The 21743-nt window shown below is 37.9% G+C and overlaps 1 protein-coding gene across 19 annotated transcripts in view; it reads right to left on the bottom strand.

The window, feature by feature from the left end:
- SEC31A (SEC31 homolog A, COPII coat complex component) overlaps window positions 1–21743 on the bottom strand; it is a 58276-nt gene that overhangs the window by 16751 nt on the left and 19782 nt on the right. For 8 of the 19 annotated variants that reach the window (XM_043906332.1, XM_043906337.1, XM_043906338.1 and 5 more), the window contains exons 9-22: window positions 20649–20810; window positions 20300–20452; window positions 16110–16346; window positions 15136–15210; window positions 13673–13711; window positions 13239–13316; window positions 10308–10383; window positions 9666–9844; window positions 8472–8598; window positions 7411–7556; window positions 5997–6170; window positions 3802–3978; window positions 1405–1497; window positions 588–714 (exon numbers count right to left, since the gene is read on the bottom strand). In XM_043906332.1, coding sequence (XP_043762267.1) covers window positions 588–714; window positions 1405–1497; window positions 3802–3978; window positions 5997–6170; window positions 7411–7556; window positions 8472–8598; window positions 9666–9844; window positions 10308–10383; window positions 13239–13316; window positions 13673–13711; window positions 15136–15210; window positions 16110–16346; window positions 20300–20452; window positions 20649–20810 — 1843 coding nt within the window. The remainder of the gene's footprint in view (window positions 1–587; window positions 715–1404; window positions 1498–3801; window positions 3979–5996; window positions 6171–7410; window positions 7557–8471; window positions 8599–9665; window positions 9845–10307; window positions 10384–13238; window positions 13317–13672; window positions 13712–15135; window positions 15211–16109; window positions 16347–20299; window positions 20453–20648; window positions 20811–21743) is intronic. The other 11 variants (XM_043906341.1, XM_043906343.1, XM_043906344.1 and 8 more) reach the window with 4 other exon arrangements.

Genomic DNA, 21743 nt, shown 5'->3' with positions numbered 1-21743 from the left:
ACTAACGATGTGTCAGCAGAGGCTCACTGGCTGTAACAACACCCCACCGCGGTGCAGGGTGCCCGTGGTGGGGGAGGCTGTGCATGGAGGCAGGAGGCATGCTGAAACTTTCTGTACTTTCCACTCAACTTTGCTGTGAATCTACAACTGCTCTAAAACACGGTCTATCCCTAAAGAAAAAATAAATGGACGGTAACCACAAGAAACGTCCCTGGGAGTCATTTTTTCACAAGTGGTTTGCATCATCTTGACTAAAGGAAAAGTATATGTCACCAAATAATTTCCAAAATTCTATTTTTTTATGCCAAAATCATGGAACAACTGACTCTCTAGCAGGCTCAGGGACGGGGGGCGGAACCCACTGTTCTGAACGCAGTGACATGGGCGCTGTTTCTTGGCACGTTGGTTCAGAACACCTCTCAGAGAAACCAAGTTTTTGTACATCAAGGACTCAAGTCCTACACTGAATGGCTCTTTCTTCACTTGTTAAAACTGGTTTGATCATGGCTTTGGAACTCCAAGGTAAACAGTCACGACACTGGAGAAGACGTGTTGCTGTGACAGGACTTTGGGGTCACACTACTTACGCTGTGGCTGTGGATAAGGTGGTACCTGGGTGTGCATATGACCCGGAGATGTGGGAAGCTGAGTGGCGGCAACATTTGGACTAACATTTCCATGCATTACGAAGCCTGGAGGCGGAGGATTTTCTCCCTAGGGAATGAGAATATGGTAAAAAGGAAGATTACTTTCGGAATCAAGAATCTTACCAGATGGATTTATAATCTCTGAAATGAAATTTTTAAAAAATTTTATGTAAAAAAAAGTTACATTCTATGTACACTGATGTTTTCTGAACAACACATTCTATGTGATTTAAAGATTAGACAGGTCCAAAGTAATAACAGCGATGAATGGCAAGAGATGCTAACAGCCTCATAAAATAGTATCGATGATATTTATAAAAAGTCACTAGGATTTTCCATCTCTACTAAATTCCATCCATATCTAATGCTTTGGAAAGCAAGTATACATGCCACAAGGGAATTTTTTTTTTCTTCTTTGCAATGCTAAAAACAGGAAAAAAAAAAAAAGAGAAGAAGAAGAAAAGGAAAGGGAAAAAAAATCTTCAGTGAAATTAGATTTAAACCATTGATAGAATCCTGGTTGATGTTTTTCTAGTTTAAATCAATTTAGAACTGCCAAGGAAGAGGAGAGTGATAAGAAAATAAGTTGTGCCAAAAAAAACCAAAAACCTGTTTCTTGCCTCCCAAAAGCACTAAAATGCAATAAGCAGACAAACAGATGGGATGGGGAACTCAAGGGAGGTGCGTAGAAGATACATAACTACATACATTTCAGGTGAGCAGAACTCTGCTCAAAGAGGGATAATGAAGGATATACCTGTGTGTCAGAGGGAGAGGCTGCAGGTGGATGGCTGGGAAGGGCGGTAGGAGTTTTGTTACTCCAGGTAGTGACAGTGGGGGCAATTCTAACCTGAATTGAACAAAGAAATACCAATCACAGAACATAAAAAAATGAAAATGTTAAAAGAAGAAGAAGAAAAAAAATCCCTGAAGGCCTAACAGCCAGATGCAAAGTGAAAAGGAGCAGTGAGATGGCAGCACACGTTAGTCAGGCAATTGGTTTCAGGGCAGCTGGGATTCCAAAAGAAAAACACACATTCTTAAGAGGACAGGCAGAGGCAGACAGCAGAAAAATCAATCTGAAAACTAAATCTAAGCACAAAGAACAATGCCATTCAAGTGTCAGGAGGAAGTGGGGAAAGGTGGGTTCTGTAAGTAGGGAAAGAAAGAAGACATTCCGGGGGGGTTGCGGGGGGCAGTTATTGAGGAAAAAAAGTGATTTTTGAAGCAGTAATTGTATTCATGCTATGATTGTATCTGTGAACATATTGCTATATGCTTCCCTTTCAGGACTTCATTAGAGCTACAAAAATCATGTTAGTTCTGTAGGAGGCTTAGAGTCATACAATCGGAGAATATTAAAGATCATCCCATCTAATCCCCACCGTTTACCATGGAGAAAAAAACAGGGCCCAGGGAAATGAAGGGGTTGGCTGAGGTCCAGACAACTTGGGGTGATAGAGCTAGGGCTGATCCCACATCTCCTGACTCCCAGCCAGCGTTCGCTACACTGCACCATGTTGCTTATACCCTGGAGTCCGGAGGTTTTCAAAATCAATTTTTAAAGCCATCAAAATATTTTTTGTGAAGTAAATCTCTGTAGAAACTCAATCACATCAACAATTAATAGTCAAGATGTGCTTTGCAGTAAGAACTCCCGATCTGGCTTCCCTTTCATCCTTTTACTCCTACTTGTAAGCCCGTCTTTAAAACCACAAGCCACTGCCCTCATTCAGCACACCAGAAGCTCCAATCAAGAAAAACTACTCTTAGTTTATGATTGAATTTGCTTTCCTTTTCTTAAAGTAGGGGACCACTAGGTCAAAGTATAACAAAAGTCTTTTAAGGTTTTCATACTTCCCCCGAAAGATGGAAAGATGGGTAAACGCGAGGACTCAGGGAGCAAACCCGCCTTCTCCCGAAGGAGAGGCCTCACTTTAGAGCCCTGAGAGGTGAACTCAGGGTGCTGAGCTGAGGCGTTCTAATCCTGTTAACTCTACCTAGCTGACAAATTCATGTCTTAAAACCCTGATTAAACAAACAAACAAAAAAAAAACCCTGATTAGTGACTGACTTCTCCACCACCTCTCAGCTTCCCAGCCATCACCTGATGTGCCCTCCCTATAGCAATCAGAGTGGGGAATTTATTGTTTTGCCTACCAATACTCCCTCGACAGGGAGAATAAAGGCAGGCTCTTAGATTTGTATTTGTCAAATGAATGAAAAAAAATCAAAACAGAGTAGTACAGATAGTTATAATTATATTCGAATATAACCAATCTTGATTAAGTACCAAGCAAAAGCATAATAGACAAAAAAGCATGAATCTTTTTCAGTTTTTATGGCTTTATGCTTACTTTTGCTACAATAAAATATAAAAATGACTCCATCAATTCTACTAGCAATCTGTTCTATTTTAAAATGGGCAGAGCACCTGCTAACTTTGTACAAATCAAGACTATTTATTACTTATGAAAATAAATTTTATTTAAGAACATGAAGGTTATCTGGCCTAGAAATACAAGTCTCTACATGGAATAGCAAAAGACAATAAGAGGCCCCATTTTATACCACTAACCATTTGCTAATTTTTACTTAATAAATAAATGAGTTAATTAATAAACACTTCACACTGCCCATGACCTACAACTTCGTAAACCTTTGGTCATTCACTTAAAAAAAAAAACTTGGATTCTGCATACTCTATTGTGCTGCTACAGAAGACACAGAAAACCCACACTAGTGACTCAGAAAATATACCTTAAAAAAAGACTATTTTCTAAAAATGTTTAAAAAAAAAAAGTAACCAAGTCACCCACAAAATTGTTCCCACTACTTTACTTACAGTTTGTTAGATGAATCAAATTGTAAAAATTTCAAGAACAAACATACATGTGCAATATGTTTGAGTGATGGAGAAATAAGAAATCTCCTTAGCTTAAATTAATTCTATCTAATTTATCAATTATTTGACTAGATTAGAGGGATAATTTTAAAAAACAGATCATAAATGCTATTTTCAAGGACAGAAAAACCATAACCATTAAAATAGTATGTTGTCTACAGTTTCATCACAGGCCTCTTCCCCAACAAACTAAAACCACCAATGCGCCATACGTAGATGTTCCTCCTTAGTCTGGACCGTATCACTCACATGGGGATAATATTGCTGAGCTGGAGCTCTCGGCATCTGTGCGTGGCCAGCGACAGGTCCAGGCCTGCCCTTGGACACCTGGTGCCTCTCGTAAGGAGTTCTGGGCGATTCCTGTTGTCCTGGTACTGGGTCTCCTTGTGCTCTGCAAAGTCTGTCTCGAAGCTGCACGATATTTGGCTGCAAGAAGCAATGGAAGAAAGCCAACCAAATCATTAAAGAGTCCACCCAACTATATATGACATACTGATCTTAAAGGAAGCATGATCATTCATATGATTTTTGTTCATATGCTGTGTATTACACCACAGGCTCTGGCACATTAGGGTTTGACATCACAATTTCCAATATTCAAGACTGGCACCAAAGGTCCATTATATACGGTGTAACCTGTCATTTAACTGAGGGAGGCCTTTGAATCATGCCCGCCACACGGCAGTACACAAATCGGTGTCACTCATCATCACTGCTGTTTGTTGTCTTCTTGTAGCGACAGATGAGTAACATCTCACAAACCACAAAAGCACCAAAGTTGAAAAAAACCACAAAACCACAAAAGTTGAAAAAAAATACAACTTTGTTTCTCTGTAGGGAAAAAGGGGCTCCAAAAGAGAATCAACTGCTAAAGATAGTGATGGAAGAAAATGGTGATCTACGAAAGAGATGAAAATTAATTAAAAGAGAGATGCTTGAAATAAATTAAGAGTCAGATGTTAAATTCAGGGCAGCTCACATGGATCTACAATTATATAGATCTACAGTAAGTATGCGTTGACCATATACATGTGTTAAAATGTTTCAGCAACACTTCATTTTAATATCTATAAAAATTATACATTTCTATAAATTCATTAAAGGTTTAAAGATATCACTTAAACTCTGTGGGTATACTTAGGTAAACTAGTCTTTTATGGAGAAGAACTATATACCATAACGATATTAGAAAGTCTCAGAAAATATTCTCCAGAAAATACTAAAGGTATACTGATACATATAGTAGGAAGTAACGTCAAAATTAAAATTTTTACACATAGAATGTTCTTTAAAAGTCCAAAGAAAAGCATGAAGAATAATGTATAGAAAATGTATGTGACTATAAACAGTATTAAAAATGAAGAGTTTAATTCTCAGGCTAGAAGATCTAAAGGTCTTAAGAGAAAGTTAGTCTTAAGATTAAGGGTCTTAGACCTCAATATAATAATGAGACCCTATTAAGTAGAAAATCCTATAAAAGTATTAAACCAAAGTCATTATAAAGACTTTGTTTCTACTCCACTTAATGTTCTCATTAATAATTAAGAAAGATGTGAGCTGGATCCTACATGTGAGTGTGTACAAAACCAACTAGTGTCCTACCTCCACAGTCCTGGAACACAGGTATAAGTATTTTTACTCAGTGAAACGTATTGATATTCCCTAGAACAAACGAAATACTGAAAACAACTAAAAAATTTGTCAAAAACTGGATGAAGTTTAGAATAAAAAGAATAGAAATAAGAAAAGGCTCAAAATTAAGCTCTAGCAGATATACAATGCAGAGTCACTTGTGAGTTTGGAAACCCCCATAGGGAAAGGATTTTGGCAATCTTAATCATCACTACACATTCAGTCACTTGCTGAACTGAAACGAACAATATGAAATGAACAACTGAAATGAACAAATATGACAAGCCTGATTTATTTCACACCAAATAAGGACACTAAATTATGTGTGTAATGTAGTTCTCTCTGCCTTGGATACTTTAAAAATATACTCGCCCGCAGACAGCACCAGACCGAAACAGCATATAGAATGAACGAATGCCTTATTACCTGGAGAGTCGTTTGTGGGAATTTAAAAATCACAACCCCAATTTGGTTAAGTATTAACATTTATAGCTTTTCAACACAGAAGACACCTACAAAGAATCTTGTGCACAGAATCAGCATTTGGCTTAAGAAACAAAAAACTGGTTCTTTTCCTACTCATTTTCCTCAAATACTATGCCCTTCAGTACAAAGGGAAGAACACTCTACCTCTGACATAGCCTGCGTACACCTAAAATTAACCTTGAAGACTCGTCAGTAATATTCACCAACAGTGAAGTGATAGAAACTCACCTGCTCCGACCGGTACATTCACGTTTAATCCTGTGTGCTCTCTACTGAACTCACCCCACTCACACATCAAAAGAAGAAAAACGGCCAGTTCTAATTACCTGGTTGGTGCTTTCAGGAAGAAAAGCCAAGGCTGCAGCAATACTGCCTTGGGCTGCCAGCAGATTGGCGTACTGACTCATTTTCTCGGCCAAAAGCACTCCTACAGTATTGGCGTCCATGGCTTGGGTGAGCTGTACAGCTTTCCGCAGGATGACAACTTTCTCAATCAGATCCTGGATGAGAAAGAGAAGGGGGAGTGAAGGAGAAGTGGACAATGACACCGAGATGTATACTGAGAGGAAGCAGGAAAAGATAAGGGGTTACGAAGAGCTCCAAAGCCTGCCAAAGTACAGTGTTCGTTATCACCAATATTTAAAAGGTCTAGGAGAGTGGACGATCATTTAGGTAACTAAGAAAGCAAGGAAGAAGGTCTTCTACACATGGTTAAAGCACAGGTTACCATCTCCTAAACATCCTTCAACTGCCAGATACTTGTCTTGTGAATTAAAACAGGTGAGTATCCAAAGTGAAAGTGACAGGCACATGTCCGAAGGCAGAAACTGGGTCCCAGCAGGTAGAAGAGAAAATATTATACTATAAAAATAGTAGTACGATGAATTGACCTCCAAGCGGGCTTAGTATGTCAAACCCAAAGTTTCTCATATTGCTCTCCAATACCCATTTCAACAACGGAGAGATATGCATCAGGTATAATAAAGTATAAGAATATCCCATCTGCCCTTCATAAGTACACCAATCCAATCCAGAATTGTGAAAAAAAAAAAAGTGTCTTCTCTCAGAAGCACTTACAAGGAAAAACCTTGATTCCTACAATACTTTTGGTTTTATTTTTTGATCTTTAAAGCCACAACCCTACTAAGAAAATCTCTGCTGAGAAAAAAAAAGACTGAAATTTCTTGAGACTCGGCTGACTAATGCTTGGGGGCAGGGGGGTGGGGAATCTAAATATGCAGTTACTCGGCGCCTGACCATAGTCCCCAGATTCTTTTACTTTCTCTCTTGCCGTGTATTAGTGCTACACTGGATTCCATTTACCTCTTACACTCACTTCTCCTGAACCATGAAGACTGTTGGTATGGAGGACTGCTCCCACTCCTGACCCCACATGGTTTCCTGGCCCAAGGCAGACGGGACCACTGGAGGCAGGGGAAGGAGCATGAGGAAAAGAGGGAAACTCTCGGCTGTTCTCACACTCTTGCCACTTACTTTCCTCACTATCATATTCCAGTTTCGTCCTCATAAACAGCTGCATTCCCAGTTTACTATCCCATCATCTCAAACTTTGCCTTTCCAAATATAGCAGTAAATACACATAGTTATCCAGCCAAAGAACTAAAGCGTAATTAAGTAGGGTGAAAGCAATGAACACCTAGAACAAATCAGTCTCTAGAATATGAGCAGGGTGAAAGACAGCACTAGAGAGGAGGCACCTTTTGTTTCAAAACTACTAACCTGGAGGGACAAAGGACTGCTACCATCTTGAGCTTTAGTCCAACATGCAACTAGTTTCTCTACATTCCCTGCGCAAATGTAGCAGAGACACGCCTGAGTCTGCAGGAGGCTATCACCTTCACTTTCAAGTCTGGTTCCCAGAAGATCTGCAGAGGAGAACGAGTAAGTTTATACACAGGGCACTCTCTGTATGAGGTCATGAGCTGCCCAGTAATATTCTCAGAGGTATGGATCAAACTTTACAACCATTGAGTAGCGGGCAGAAATAAAATCACTGTCAGGAAAATATTCAGTAAATACTTACTGTGAAATGAGTGGTGTGACAAATTATATATAATAAACAACTTCACAAGATTCTATACCTAGCCATAGAATAAATTTCTCCTCATTATATTAGAAAAAATTAAGCGGGAACAATATTTGAACAGAAAAATCCTAATGAACATTTAACTGTATTTTATATTGTCCAGATGCTTTTGTAAGCAGTGGACTAAAATATGGCACATTTGGAGTAGATATCAGTAAGTAGGACTATGCTGAATTATTTATAATAATAAAGTTAATATCTTATAATTTTTTTATATTCTCATAATACTTTCAAGGTTATTTATTTTTATACCAGCAGCCTAAAGCTTCGGTTCTTGCATATAATAAACATTATGTCTGAGCTATCAGAGTTTAGTCATGGCCTTTAACAGTAATTTCTTATTTTATCAAGCTAACACTTATTAACAGAGAGCTGATTATGTGCCATTTTACATATGAGTAGACTAAGGCTTAGAAATGAATTTTTCCTAGTTCATACAGTTAGTAAGCAGCAGATCCAAGAGTCTCAGTTTGGTCTGTGTGAAATCAAAATCATTAAATAATATTTTAAAAAATGACTAGAAGGTATGGAAAAACAATGCAGTCAATACTTCTGAGAAAAGCATTCAAATGAGAACTTCATTTTCTTATCTGTGATTAGCAGTAGGTTTACAAAACTTTCTAAATAAAATCTGTCACTAATTTTACTTACAATGTACCATGCCATATATGTAATATAAAATTCCTTTTTTTACCACAAAGGGCGGAGAATTCATCTGGTTTAGCGTAAGTCAACACTGCAGCTAAAGCCTCTCTCCAGTTTTTAAGGTCACAGGACTCGACAATCTCTTTCCAGTTCCTCATCACTACTGCAGTGATTAGCTGGGGAAGGGAAACCAAGGACAGTTAACACTAACTGTATACTAATAAAAATTAACTCTGGCTAACCAATCACATCTTTCAAACTACTATTCACTATTTCATGCAGAATAAAGGAGCAGCAAAGTACATCCTTAAGCCAACTGACATAAAAAACCATATGATTTTCTCTCCAAAAAAAAAAAAATCACAGTAGCCTATTTTACAAAATGCTGAGAAGGAAAACTATATACGGTGTTAAAAAACATTCCTGGCCAAGAAAGCGCTAGGGGCCAAGTCCTGGGAGAGAAAGGGACTCGGGGTTTGTGAGGAACTGAAAGGCAGGCAGTGTGGCGGGAGGGACACAGCATGAGCCTGGAGACTGACGGCAACGCAGGCTGATGGGACGGAACACCGGGGCAGCCTTTAAGGGGAGAAATCTAACATCATCGAGCAGGCGGCTTAAAGATGCACAGACCCTCTGCACCAGCAATTCCTTTCCTAGGACCTCAGCCTCAGTAAACAATTAGAAATTTGCACAAATCTTTAGGCACAAGAAGAATGTTTACCACTATCTTAGCTATATTAGGAAAATATAAGAAACTACTAAACACCTCAAAATAAGGGAAATTATATATCCCTCCTATAGAATATTTTTTCTAAGAAGCTTCAATGATATGGGAAAATGATTACAATGTAAGTGACAATGTCTATAAGTAAAACAACACATATATATACTTATAGGAATCTTGATTCTGTTTTTAAAAATGCTACAAACGCACAGAGAGATATACAAAAGATTATGTACCAACCTGATTGAAGAATCAGGAAGTATTAAAATGTTTAACATTTTCTATGTTCTAATTTTTCTACAATAAAAATATGAAAAGCATTTTAATTTAAAAAATTACATATGTAAATGACAAAAACCTGGGATAATCATGCCAAGCTGTTAACAATAACTAATTTCTGTGTTAAAGGATTATGGGTGGTTTTTCTGTTCTTCACTGTTTTCTGCATTTTAATTATCTATAATGAGTGCTTTGCTTTTTTACAAACAAATGCTATTATTTATTATTAAAATAACATACCCTGGTAATTTTGCTTTGGGATTTTGCAAAGTATTTCTTCTGGGTTCGAGCTAAGAGTTCTTGTCCACCTGCTATGGCCAATATAATGGCATCAGCCATGCGGTTATCATGTAAACAAAGGTCAACAGCACTCTCGAAGTTACCCGTTAGCAAAGCCTGAGTAATTAAGCCATCAATATCTGCAATAAAGAAATAATACACCCAAGTTAATAAAATTTTTTGTTACAAGAAAAAAAGAAATACTACATCTATCAATTATTAATACACATTCAGCAGAGAACACAAAGTTGAATTGTGAATATTACTGGTAGGTTAATCTCTATCACAAACTGTTGATATCTACAGAAACATACTGAGATGCATGTAAATAAAATCAGGTAAAATAACATATTTTTCAGATTGCTTACATGCAATAATAAAGATCCTTTACAGTTTCTATCACATAGGTATCAGATCATGCCATCATTTTTAAGGTACTGACTACGCCATCATTTTTAAGGTACTGACTACACGTACTAAATGATAACTGAGTTCTTCTTTTCAACCTTTACCACATGTGACAAAATGTTTCTAACTTAAACTCAGGGACTATGTGCTTTCAAATGGTTAAAAAATTTGATATCAAAACCAATAGATACTTACCCCCACTGATAGAGATGTTAAATGTTTCTCCAGCTGCTGGTAGAAATTCAGATTCTTGTTTTTCCTCTTTAATTAGCTAAAGAGATGGAAAGAGCAGCAACTTAGCCAGAATGGAACTACAATAATTTACCAGCAAAACAGGATTTAAATATGATTACTTACTGACTAGATGACATGTCAAGTTATTCCAGAGAAGCTCTCAGATTCAAGTTTACACTAACATCTATGACATCCTTAAGAATTAACGCTCATCAAATAGTCATAAATAAAATCCAAAGTTATCAGAAATAACATGAAACAAATGTACATATCCACACTGGTAGCTCAGAAGATACTGAAGCTGAAAAATATTTTTCTTAGATACCTCAACTAAGAGTAGCCTGAGACACACAAAATATGTTTTAAATTACATTACATTTAGATCTTAAAGCAACTTTGCTTCCATACATCTAAAAACTTCTGTCCAATAGGTGTAGTTGTAAGAGCCTTTTGGTTGTAACTGACTCAGTTGTGGAAAAAAAAAATAATGCTTGGTGTCCTTATACAAATGCAATGTAAACAGTTATTTATCAATATACTCAAATTCAATTAGAGATTCTGTGTTCACTTCAACTAATCATACCTGGAACTGCAGGCTGGTCTGGTAAAAATGTACACAGTTCTGTTATAAATTTCTGAAACTAGCTGTAACACTGAGTAAAAATAAATTCAGTATCTTCTTTCTTTAGAAGAAAAGAAATATAATAGAGGCATACTGCTGGCAAATATTTTAAATGTTTTCTCTTCAATGCATAAAAGTTCAAAAGAAGACAAAAAATAATATATATCCGATTATAGAGGAACTTGAAAAAACACGTCTGTCTCACATGAGATAAAATTTTATCTTCTGTGCTCCTGTTACCTATACATTTGAATCTTAGCACCCAGTATTCAAAGTCAGGAGCATTTCTGAATTGGATAATTTTAGTGTAGCACACAGTATAGCATCATCTGTGAATGATGTTAAATTTAGTTAAATTAGTTAAAATTGACTATTACAGGAAAATAACCATAATCTTAATTCTTTCCCTAACAAAAGAGAAACATTTTAGAATTTAAAAACTGAAATAAACTTCTAAAACTTTTATGCATATTGTACTGATGGGCTCAGCTGTGTCCAGCTTTGTGACCCCATGGACTGTAGCCTGCCAGGCTCCTCTGTCCATGGAATTTTCCAGGCAAGAATACTGGAGAGGATTGCCCTTCGCTCCTCCAGGGGATCGTCCTGACCCAGGGATTGAACTTGTGTCTCCTGCATCTCCTGCACCAGCAGGCAAATTTTTATACCACTGTACCACCTGGGAAGCACCGAGGAATAAATCAGATACGGATCTGATTAAATTCACTAACAAATTTGCCCAAAAGATCTTTTTTTCTCTTAATGATTTTTCAAATTTGCTTTCAAAAAACAACTAATAAACCCTTAATATGGACTTCTAAAATATACACAAAGCCAAAATACGCACAATTTATTATGTAATGTGCATCTTTAATGTCTAAACTACTCTGTTTTATTTTATATAATTATAGCGTCAACAGGATTAAGAAGATATGACCACCTTAAACATTTTTTTCAAATATTCTGAAAGCACATATTGATAACTACTGCTTTGTTACATACATATTTACCTATTAATTCATGAGTGGATTTCTAAACAATTCTCTATTTGTACAGAAATGGTAAGTCCAGCTGTATATGAATCAAAGTATCTTTCTTGAACGTATCCTACAATTCTAGGTATTCCCAAAATTATTCAAATTTTTAGTAAGATTTTATCCATACCCTTTATTCTTGAGTTAAATAAATGCTTGAAGATCCACTTCTAAGGAAAATGTTTATATAATAATCATCTTGTAATGGTCTAAATTTACAGAGGAATTATTTTTATAACTTAGTAAAAGGCTCTAAGAAACTTTATATAGTCAGGATATCTCCATATCAAAAAGAACAATGAAAAAGTCAAATATGAGATGAGAAACAAGAACCTGTTGATTAATTTTCCAAGATGAAAGAAATATAATTAGAAAGCAAGAAAAGTAAATTATGGAATTATTTATTAGTGGTTTAAAAAAAACCCAGAAAATTAAAAGGAAAAAAATTAATGATACAACTCTGTGCTCAAGGACTCTTTTTTTACCTAGTTATAAAAATGGTCACTATAACTCAGGATGTATTTTCTAGTGAGTCAGAACAATCATATAAGTGAAATATTCTTTACTTGGGCTTCCCTTGTAGCTTAGATGGTAAAGCATCCATTCACCCACGATGCAGGAGATCAGGGTGGATTCTTTATTTGGACTCAAAATTCAAGATTAATTCAGAGGCCTATGCCACTGATTGTGAGCCCTAAATATTAAAAAGCCAAGAAAAAACATTAATGTTGCATGCAATGCAATGTGGATTTCTGAACACAATCTCTTTTCAGTTTGACATCCTGATATACTCACATCAGCTGTTAATTTTAAACCAGATAATCCAGAAGCTAGGTCAGAGAACTGACGAATTTAGAGATGTGTGTGGTTAGTCACTCAGTCGTGTCCGACTCTTTGTGACCCTGTGGACTGTAGCCCGCCAGGCCCCTCTGTCCACGGGATTCTCTAGGCAAGAATACTGGAGTGGGCTGCCATGCCTTCCTCCAGGGAATCTTCCCAACCCAGGGACTGAACCCAGGTCTCCTGCATTGCAGGTGGATTCTTCCCTCTGAGCCATCAGGGAAGCCCTTAGAGATGGTACTTCTGGCAAATTAGTAAACAGACTCCTATCTTAAGCATCTGTAAGAAAATATAGGCCAGCTTTATGCTGGAACATGCAGCCAAGAAATTTTCCATGTTTCACTGTGAAATAAACAAACCACATATTTTCCCCATGTTAAAGATGAGAAAAATAAGTACCTCTCCCAAGAGCTGCTCTTCAGCAGCAGGGCTCTCCTCCCCGTCACCCTGCGCTACTTGGTCAGAGTCTTTAAGAGCCTTTGGTACACAAACAGTGACAGAGGGGGTTGAAAAACGCAGCATCAAAAGGTTATTAGGGAACAAGGAAGACAAAAGACCCAACCAACAACATTCAGAGCTAGTTTAATCACAAGAAGTTACACTAAGTAAATTTATTTGAAAAACATCATTAGAGGAAAAGCAAAGAGCCATTATTGCTAAGACCCAATCCCTTTTTCTTGCCAAATGAGAATTATTCATGTATTAAAAAATCTACAATTAGTATTTTTAAATTGTAAAGCAGTAAGACAGACAAAAATCTGCTAAATTATATTTTCTTCTTTATGACCTAGACCAAAATTTAGAAGTAGCTATTTTGACAGGCCTTCTCTTACCACATCAGGTCCATCCACTTTGTTCAAGGCCAAAGCAATCTGAAATAAAGACAACAACTCAGCTACCAAAGGGAGTTAACTCTATTTCAAGACATAGAGCAAAAGTTCACCTACCACTCCATTCTCATTGGCAAAAATCCAAAAAAGTTCAAATCAGGGATAGCATGCTCAAGAACAGAGTAAAACGAGTGCAGAACTGATTCTCAATGATGCTGGTTTTAATTATGTAGATCTATTGCTCACATGTCATCTTACTCTGCTATTCAGTTATAAAACTAACCTCAAAACAAGCATGTATTCTTCTACTCTGTCTTAAATAACCATAAAAAAAAACTTCTTCAGATACTCACTATGGAAAGAACATTCGGAGTATTTTGACAATCAAATTTTATCTCCTCATTTTTTGTTGTCAGGCATGCAGTAAAACTTTCACGTTAATCTCTTGCAAATCAAGTTATAGCATGAAGAAGTTCAGACTAACAATAAAGTTAAATATAAAAAAAACTAAAGCAGTGAGCAAGAGCCACATGGCCAATGGGCAGGGGGGCTCTGATGTGAGCCCAAGTCACTAATCTTCCCAGTGCTCAGCGCTGACTGAAACGCATGGGATCCAACCTGCTGCACATGCGCAATAACCCTGCGATGCCATGGAAAACCTGAGTCATTTTCAAAGAATGGCAAAGGGCTAATACAGATTACACAAAGAATCCAATATATTTCCTTCAAGGTTTCCAAGGTTAGAGTCTTTTAACTGCTATTAGGCCAACACTGGAATAATTATTAAGCTCCTCAGAGAAGAAAACTTAAAAACTGGAATATGACCTCCTGTTTTTAAAAAGCAATCTTTTTTTTTAACATTAAAATATTAAGCAAAAACAAAAAAAAAAAAGAAAAAAAAATTAAGCAAACTATTTGGGCTTTTTGTTTATTCAGGCTCAGTACAGTAAAACACCTTTGTTCCAAAATATTTATTAATACTAGTTACCTGCGAGCTGGACTAACTCAGTTTGGGAATTGTGAGCTGAGGGCATAAATAGCTGGGGTGGAAAACAGTACCCTAATTTTCATCACTTAAGCTGTAGACAATGCAGGGAAACAAACTTTTCCCTCTCTTTCCTCCAGAGCCATTGACTACTCATCCTCTCAAAAATCTAAGTGCTATTCCCAGTGTTTGAGGCTCACTGTCTCTTTTGTTTCAAGGCCCAACTGACACAACTCTTTAGATGAAGTTTAAAGATGGTTCTGGCAGCTTCTAAATTAGGATATTACCAATGAACAGTTTCAACTTTAACAACACGAATCCAAAACTCTGGTGACCAAGCATAAATTCTTATTAAATGTTTACTGAATGAGTTGAAGTAATCTGTATAGAACATTAAAAAAAAAAACAAAACCAAAAACCTACATTACATAAATATTTCACTTGTGTAAGCACAGGCTTTAAAACCTCCCCAAAAGTTTACCTTCTTTCCTAGGTCTTCTTTTCTATATCCTAGAAGTTCAAGGTATTTTCCACGAGAATCATCCTCAAAGTTTACCTTAAAAAAAGACATATTCTTGAAATAAAGAACTGCATCTAAAGGCCCAATTTTTAATTAACTGCTCAAATTCCAAGTAGAATTATTTAAAATATCTAAAGTCTACTATATCAACTAGAAGCTTCACTGTAAAAGAATCCAAATAGTTTTTTTTAAAGAAGCTATTTTTTAAAAAATAGTGTGTACTAGTAATTAATTAGCCAAGTTGAATAAAGCTTACTTTTAAAATAATATTTGCAAAAACAAACTAAATCATGTCCAAAGGCTACATGAATGCAAAACTCACATTATGTGAAATATTCAACGTCACATCCTAAAACTTTCTTGAAACTAATATTTACAGAATATAAAATGAATTAAACATTATTGCATTCAAGAGCTCTTTTCTTTGCAAAACTCAGACTTGGGAAACAGACATTCCAGTGGAGACAAAATAACCAAAAAAAAACAATTATATTTGCTATTTTACTGTCATAAATGCCACTCAGTTAAGGGATGAGAAATGCCTCCAACCTCTCCCCTCTACACCTAGTCCCTCTTCCCCCATTGTCTTTAATTGGAAATTAAACACGCTATGTTTTTATTATACTCAGCTCTATGTTCTAATTTTAAAATAGGTCTGCTGAATGTTATGTCTCTTAAAAACACTTAAGCACTTAAAAACATTTAGCATATTATTTAAAAAGCATTTCATATTAGGCTTTTCAAAGCCAAGAAAGAACTCTTGACATAAAGTATTATTTCACATGCTTTTCATAAGGTTTTCTTTAATTTCATCACGAGATTCCCCCAAATCATACTGTCCCTGCTGTTTCTTTGACAGGAAGACAGGTTTAGAATATGATGGGAACAGTTAAATCTGCAGGTAACGAAGTAAAGCTGCTTAACACCAACTTTACCTTCAAAAAGGACCACACGTTTTTTTCAAACTCAGTCTGAGAAGCATCGATCTTCCTCTGACAGTAGCCGACGAATCCCTGCGACTGCACGGCCTGCTGCAGCTGGTCCGATCGGCAGAGGAACTCCTTCTCCGTCACCACCTGACTGATGAACACGTGGTGCCGCTGCGGCTGCTGCTCGGCCCCCGGCTGGGGCTGCGTTCTGACATTCGCAAAGGTGACCAGTTTGCCTCCGAACTAGAACAGGACGAGGAGACGAAATCAGCTTGAGACACAAGGACGTGGCCCCTAACGTGCTTCTTGTAAACCTGATGAAGCAAAGAACTGTGACCTACACGCGTCTCCCTCTGCATGCGATTCGCTGATGCTCCTGTCCATACTCCACGATCTGACCCCAGCCTCCAATTCTTACTCCTCTTCACACCACTCCCCTCCTAGATGCAATGTCCTAGTAGCTGCACCCCACAATTTCTCACCTACTTGCTTTTACTCACTTATACATACTCAATGTGACTCCTCCTCAAGGCCTGGGCAAAGGTCACCTCTGCCACCCCAGATGCCCTCAGTATATTACATTTATCTCTCTCTCTTTTGATTCAACTATTAGCTGTACGTATTTGCCTCACCTTCTACTCTAGGCTCTAAGTTTTAAAAGGGAGTGGATATGCTGCTATGAAACATGCCATTTGGCATAAGCTCAAATAAGGATTATTTGAGCTGGACAGCGAAGCCTGGCATGCAGCAGTCCTTGGGGTCCCAAAGAGTCAGACATGACGAAGCAACTGAACTGAAGGAATACCGAGAAATAGCAGGAGCAAGGAGGACACTCTGACCTCCTCTTTTCTCTCTGAAAGTAGGAGATGAAACTCCCATGTGAGATTTCCTCCTTTTGCCAGGAGGAAAAAAAACACTCATCTTCAGAGATGGGGAGTCCAGGACGGTAGAACTCTGCACAAACAGAACTTGATAAATAGAAATCACCCCCCTCCACCTCTCTGTGTATTTTAGTTACTGGCCCATGACTGCCGTTCTTGGCTCAACCGAGTCAAGCAGCACTTTCGCTGTGCCACGCCTTTGGGTCTTCACTTCTCTACGGGGCTCCCACGCACAGGTCTGCTATCATTCTCGTAGCAAGTAGGCTCAGAACTCTTCCTCTGGCCTCACAGTCATTCCTCAGCTTCAGGGATTGATTTCTTCTTATATCTCTTTCATAGCTTCTTTTTACATTGCTATTTTTCTGCCTAATTCTTTTCACACTGAACTGTATGACTGCATGTCTATAGCTTGTTCTTCCCCCCTCCAATCCATGCTACATACTATCAGTTCAGTTCAGTTACTCAGTTGTGTCTGACTCTTTGAGACCTCATGGACTGCAGCACGCCAGGCCTCCCTGTCCATCACCAACTCCCAGAGTTTACTCAAACTCATGCCCACTGAGCTGATGATGCCATCCAACCATCTCATTCTCTGTCGTCCCCTTCTCCTCCCTCTTTCAATCATTCCCAGCATCAGGGTCTTTTTCAATGAGTCAGTTCTTCACATCAGGTGGCCAAAGTATTGGAGTTTCAGCTTCAACATCAGTCCTTCCAATGAACACCCAGGACTGATCTCTTTTAGGATGGACTGGTTGGATCTCCTTGCTGTCCAAGGGACTCTCAAGAGTCTTCTCCAACACCACAGTTCAAAAGCATCAATTCTTCAGCACTCAGCCTTCTTTATGGTTCAACTCTCACATCCATACATGACCATTGGAAAAACCATAGCCTAGACCGGACGGACTTTTGTTGGCAAAGTAATGTCTCTGCTTTTTAATATTCTGTCTAGTTTGGTCATAGCTTTCCTTCCAAGGAGCAAGCATCTTTTAATTTCATGGCTAAAGTCACCATCTGAAGTGATTTTGGAGCCCCCAAAAATAAAGTCTCTCACTGTTTCCCCATCTATTTGCCATGAAGTGATGGGACCAGATGCCATAATCTTAGTTTTCTGAATGTTGAGTTTTAAGCCAACTTTTTCACTCTCCTCTTTCACTTTCATCAAGAGGCTTTTTAGTTCTTCACTTTCTGCCATAAAGGTGGTTTCATCTGCATATCTGAGGTTATTGATATTTCTCCCAGCAATCTTGATTCCAGCTTGTGCCTCATCCAGTCCAGCATTTCTCATGATGTACTCTGCATATAAGTTAAATAAGCAGGGTGACAATATACGGCCTTGACATACACCTTTTCCTATTTGGAACCAGTCTGTTCCATGTCCAGTTCAAACTGTTGCTTCTTGACCTGCACACACATTTCTCAGGAGGCAGGTCAGGTGGTCTGGTATTCCCATCTCTTTCAGAATTTTCCACAGTTTGTCGTGATCCACATAGTCAAAGGTTCTGGCATAGTCAATAAAGCAGAAATAGACGTTTTTCTGGAACTCTCTTGCTTTTTCGATGATCCAGCGAATGTTGACAATTTGATCTCTGGTTCCTCTGCCTTTTCTAAAACCAGCTTGAACATCTGGAAGTTCACGGTTCACATATTGCTGAAGCCTGGCTTGGAGAATTTTGAGCGTTACTTCACTAGTGTGTAAGATGAGTGCAATTGTGCGGTAGTTTGAGCATTCTTTGGCATTGCCTTTCTTAGGGATTGGAATGAAAACTGACCTTTTCAGTCCTGTGGCCACTGCTGAGTTTTCCAAATTTGCTGGCATATTGAGTGCAGCACTTTCACAGCTCATCTTTCAGGATTTGAAATAGCTCAACTGGAATTCCATCACCTCCACTAGCTTTGTTCGTAGTGATGCTTCCTAAGGCCCACTTGACTTCGCATTCCAGGATGTCTGGCTCTAGGTGAGTGATCACACCATTGTGATTATCTGGGTCATGAAGATCTTTTTTGCATAGTTCTTCTGTGTATTTTTGCACCTCTTCTTAATATCTTCTGGTTCTGTTAGGTCCCTACTATTTCTGTCCTTTATTGAGCCCATCTTTGCATGAAATGTTCCCTTGGTATCTCTAATTTTCTTGAAGAGATCTCCAGCCTTTCCCATTCTATTGTTTTCCTCTATTTCTTTGCACTGATCCCTGAGGAAGGCTTTCTTATCTCTCCTTGCTATTCTTTGGAACTCCGCTTTCAAATGGGAGTATCTTTCCTTTTCTCCTTTGCCTTTCGCTTCTATTTTCATAGCTGTTTGTAAGGCCTCCCTAGACAACCATTTTGCCTCTTTGCTACATACTAATCTTCCTAAACAACATCCTAAACGTTCTAAATCTTCCTAAACTTCCTAAACAGACGGTTGATTACATCGCTTGTAAATTCATTCTTGATTTAATTAATCTCTCATCCCTAGTGCTGCTCTTCTCCACTATCTGCTCTCCTGTCTCTGAATCTGCACTTTTGCTTGTGACTTTCCACTTTACTTACTGAATCCTAACCAACCATCTAAGTTAGTTCTCTACTTCCCAAAGTAATTAAAACTTATTATTATAAAATTATGTATGGATAAGGTGTAAAAGAAAACTCAAACTGTACAGAAAAGTCTCCCCGCCCCCCAATACACACTATTTGAGACACAGACTCTATCTAGTTTACAGGTGTGTTTCCAGCCTAGGATGGTGCCTGACAGAGGATGTTCACTATATATTTATCTTTGGAATGAAAAGTGAATGTCCGTTCACTAGTACTGAAGTATTATGAAGGTAATAACTAACACTCCCTCTTCCCCACATGGGTTTGGAACCAAGAATGAGACAGAGAATCAGAATGTCAGCTTTAGTGCGGTCATAAGTGCTGCAAGGTCACAGGCTCTAGATTAGATGCGCAACCACAGTGGACCTAGTAACAACTAGCATGCAGCACCCTCCCCCGCCCCAAAAAAAGAAAGGAATGAAGGAAGGAGAGATAGAGAAGGATGACAAGTACAATGAAGTGGGGCAGCGGGAACAGCACAAAGGTTGCAAAACATTAGCTGAATGTACTCAATACCACTGAACTGTTATATTTTAAAATGGTTTACATGGTCAATTCTATGTTATGTACATTTTATCACAATTTTAAAAAAAAGGGAGTAGGTTCCACTTTTCCTGAGAAGTCTTTCTGAATGATGAAAACTCATAAACATATCTCAAACTCTGCCCTCTTCCATCTGAGCGATCTTATAATAACACTTTGTCCTTGGTGTTTATGGACCATAGAAACAAATGCACCTACTGAAAAGGAAGCACCAACAGGCCTTCGGATCCATTTGGGTGGCTTCTTCAGAGGCAACACGATACTATGTGGGGTCGTCTGCTGAGGAATTTGTAATGGGGGAAGGGGCTGTCCTGTGCCGAAGGGGTCAAGATTCCCAAAAGATGATGAGAGCTAAAAAACAAAGCGGGATTTCCATAACTTATATAAAGACTATGTCACACGTTTTCAAGTCATACTGAATAAATGTTTTTCCCACAATTCTCCAAGTAATTGGTATCGCTGATCAGTAAAGTGATTTTCAAAATAATTATGCAATAAGATGACTCTTTTCAGGTGTTGTAATAAAAAACTTGGTATTTCCTATTACCTTGTCAACTTGTTTCTGCCTTAAACCATCCGTGCTCCCTCCCATGATAGAATAAACGCTGATACGCCCATCAAAGGAAGCAGCTGACAAGACAGCAGGATTTCTGGGACACCACTGAATATCAAAGCACCACTGTGTGTTGGTGGGAAGTTCATACAACACCTAGACCAAAAAAAAAGTACAGGCACTTTATAGCCCAAATACCTGAATTACTATGATCAACAAGTACAACTTTAATTAAACATTTACTTTTAGAAAGTGTACAGCCAGGAAAAACAACAATTTAAAGTACAAGAAAAGTTCATTATGACAAAAACGAAAGGTGATCAAAATTTTGACCAGATTTGGAATAAGAACCTTTTAAAAACTGAGATTTTCCTATTTTTATTGAAATTGTAATAGAAGAGGCATCTGAAAGATCAGAATACTGTATTAGGATCAACTTGCTGAACTCTAAAAGGGTCCTATCCAACTGACTTTGCTGGCCAAGATCCAAAGAACCACCTTTAAATCATTTGAAGATCAAATTTCAAAAACAAAGCTTGGGGTGAAGGGGGGGATGGGATGAACTGGGAGATTGGGGCTGACATATATACATCACTATGTATAAAACAGATTACTAACTGTGAGAACTACTGTATAGCACGGGGAACTATACTCAATGCTCTGTGGTGGCCTAACTGGGAAGAAAATTCACAAAAATGGGGACACGTGTACACGCGTAGCTAACTCACTTTGTTGTGCAGCAGAAACTAACCCAATGTTGTAAAGCAACTATACTCCAATAAAAATTAAAAAAAAAATTCTTGAGAAGGAAGAATTCACTGAGAAGACTGGCTTCTTTCTTGTTAAGTGAGAAAACATGTACACATCATTCTTATCGCTACAGAATCAAAACAGAATGTGGCATAAACAGTTTTCTTTACGAGGAACAGAATATAGAAAAACTATTAAAAATGGCTGATATAAATAATGTAATAATTGTTTACTAACTTTATAATGTAATCATGTAATAACTGTTGCTAACTCAAAGTTAGTGTGATGCTAACTGATGCTCTTAGGAGCGTAAGTTTTATGGGTTTAAGAAATAAGTCA

The sequence above is a fragment of the Cervus elaphus genome, chromosome 6 (genome assembly GCF_910594005.1).
Source record: "Cervus elaphus chromosome 6, mCerEla1.1, whole genome shotgun sequence".
In the NCBI taxonomy this organism is placed as follows: Eukaryota; Metazoa; Chordata; class Mammalia; order Artiodactyla; family Cervidae; genus Cervus; species Cervus elaphus.
This window is presented reverse-complemented; position numbering and strand designations above follow the sequence as displayed.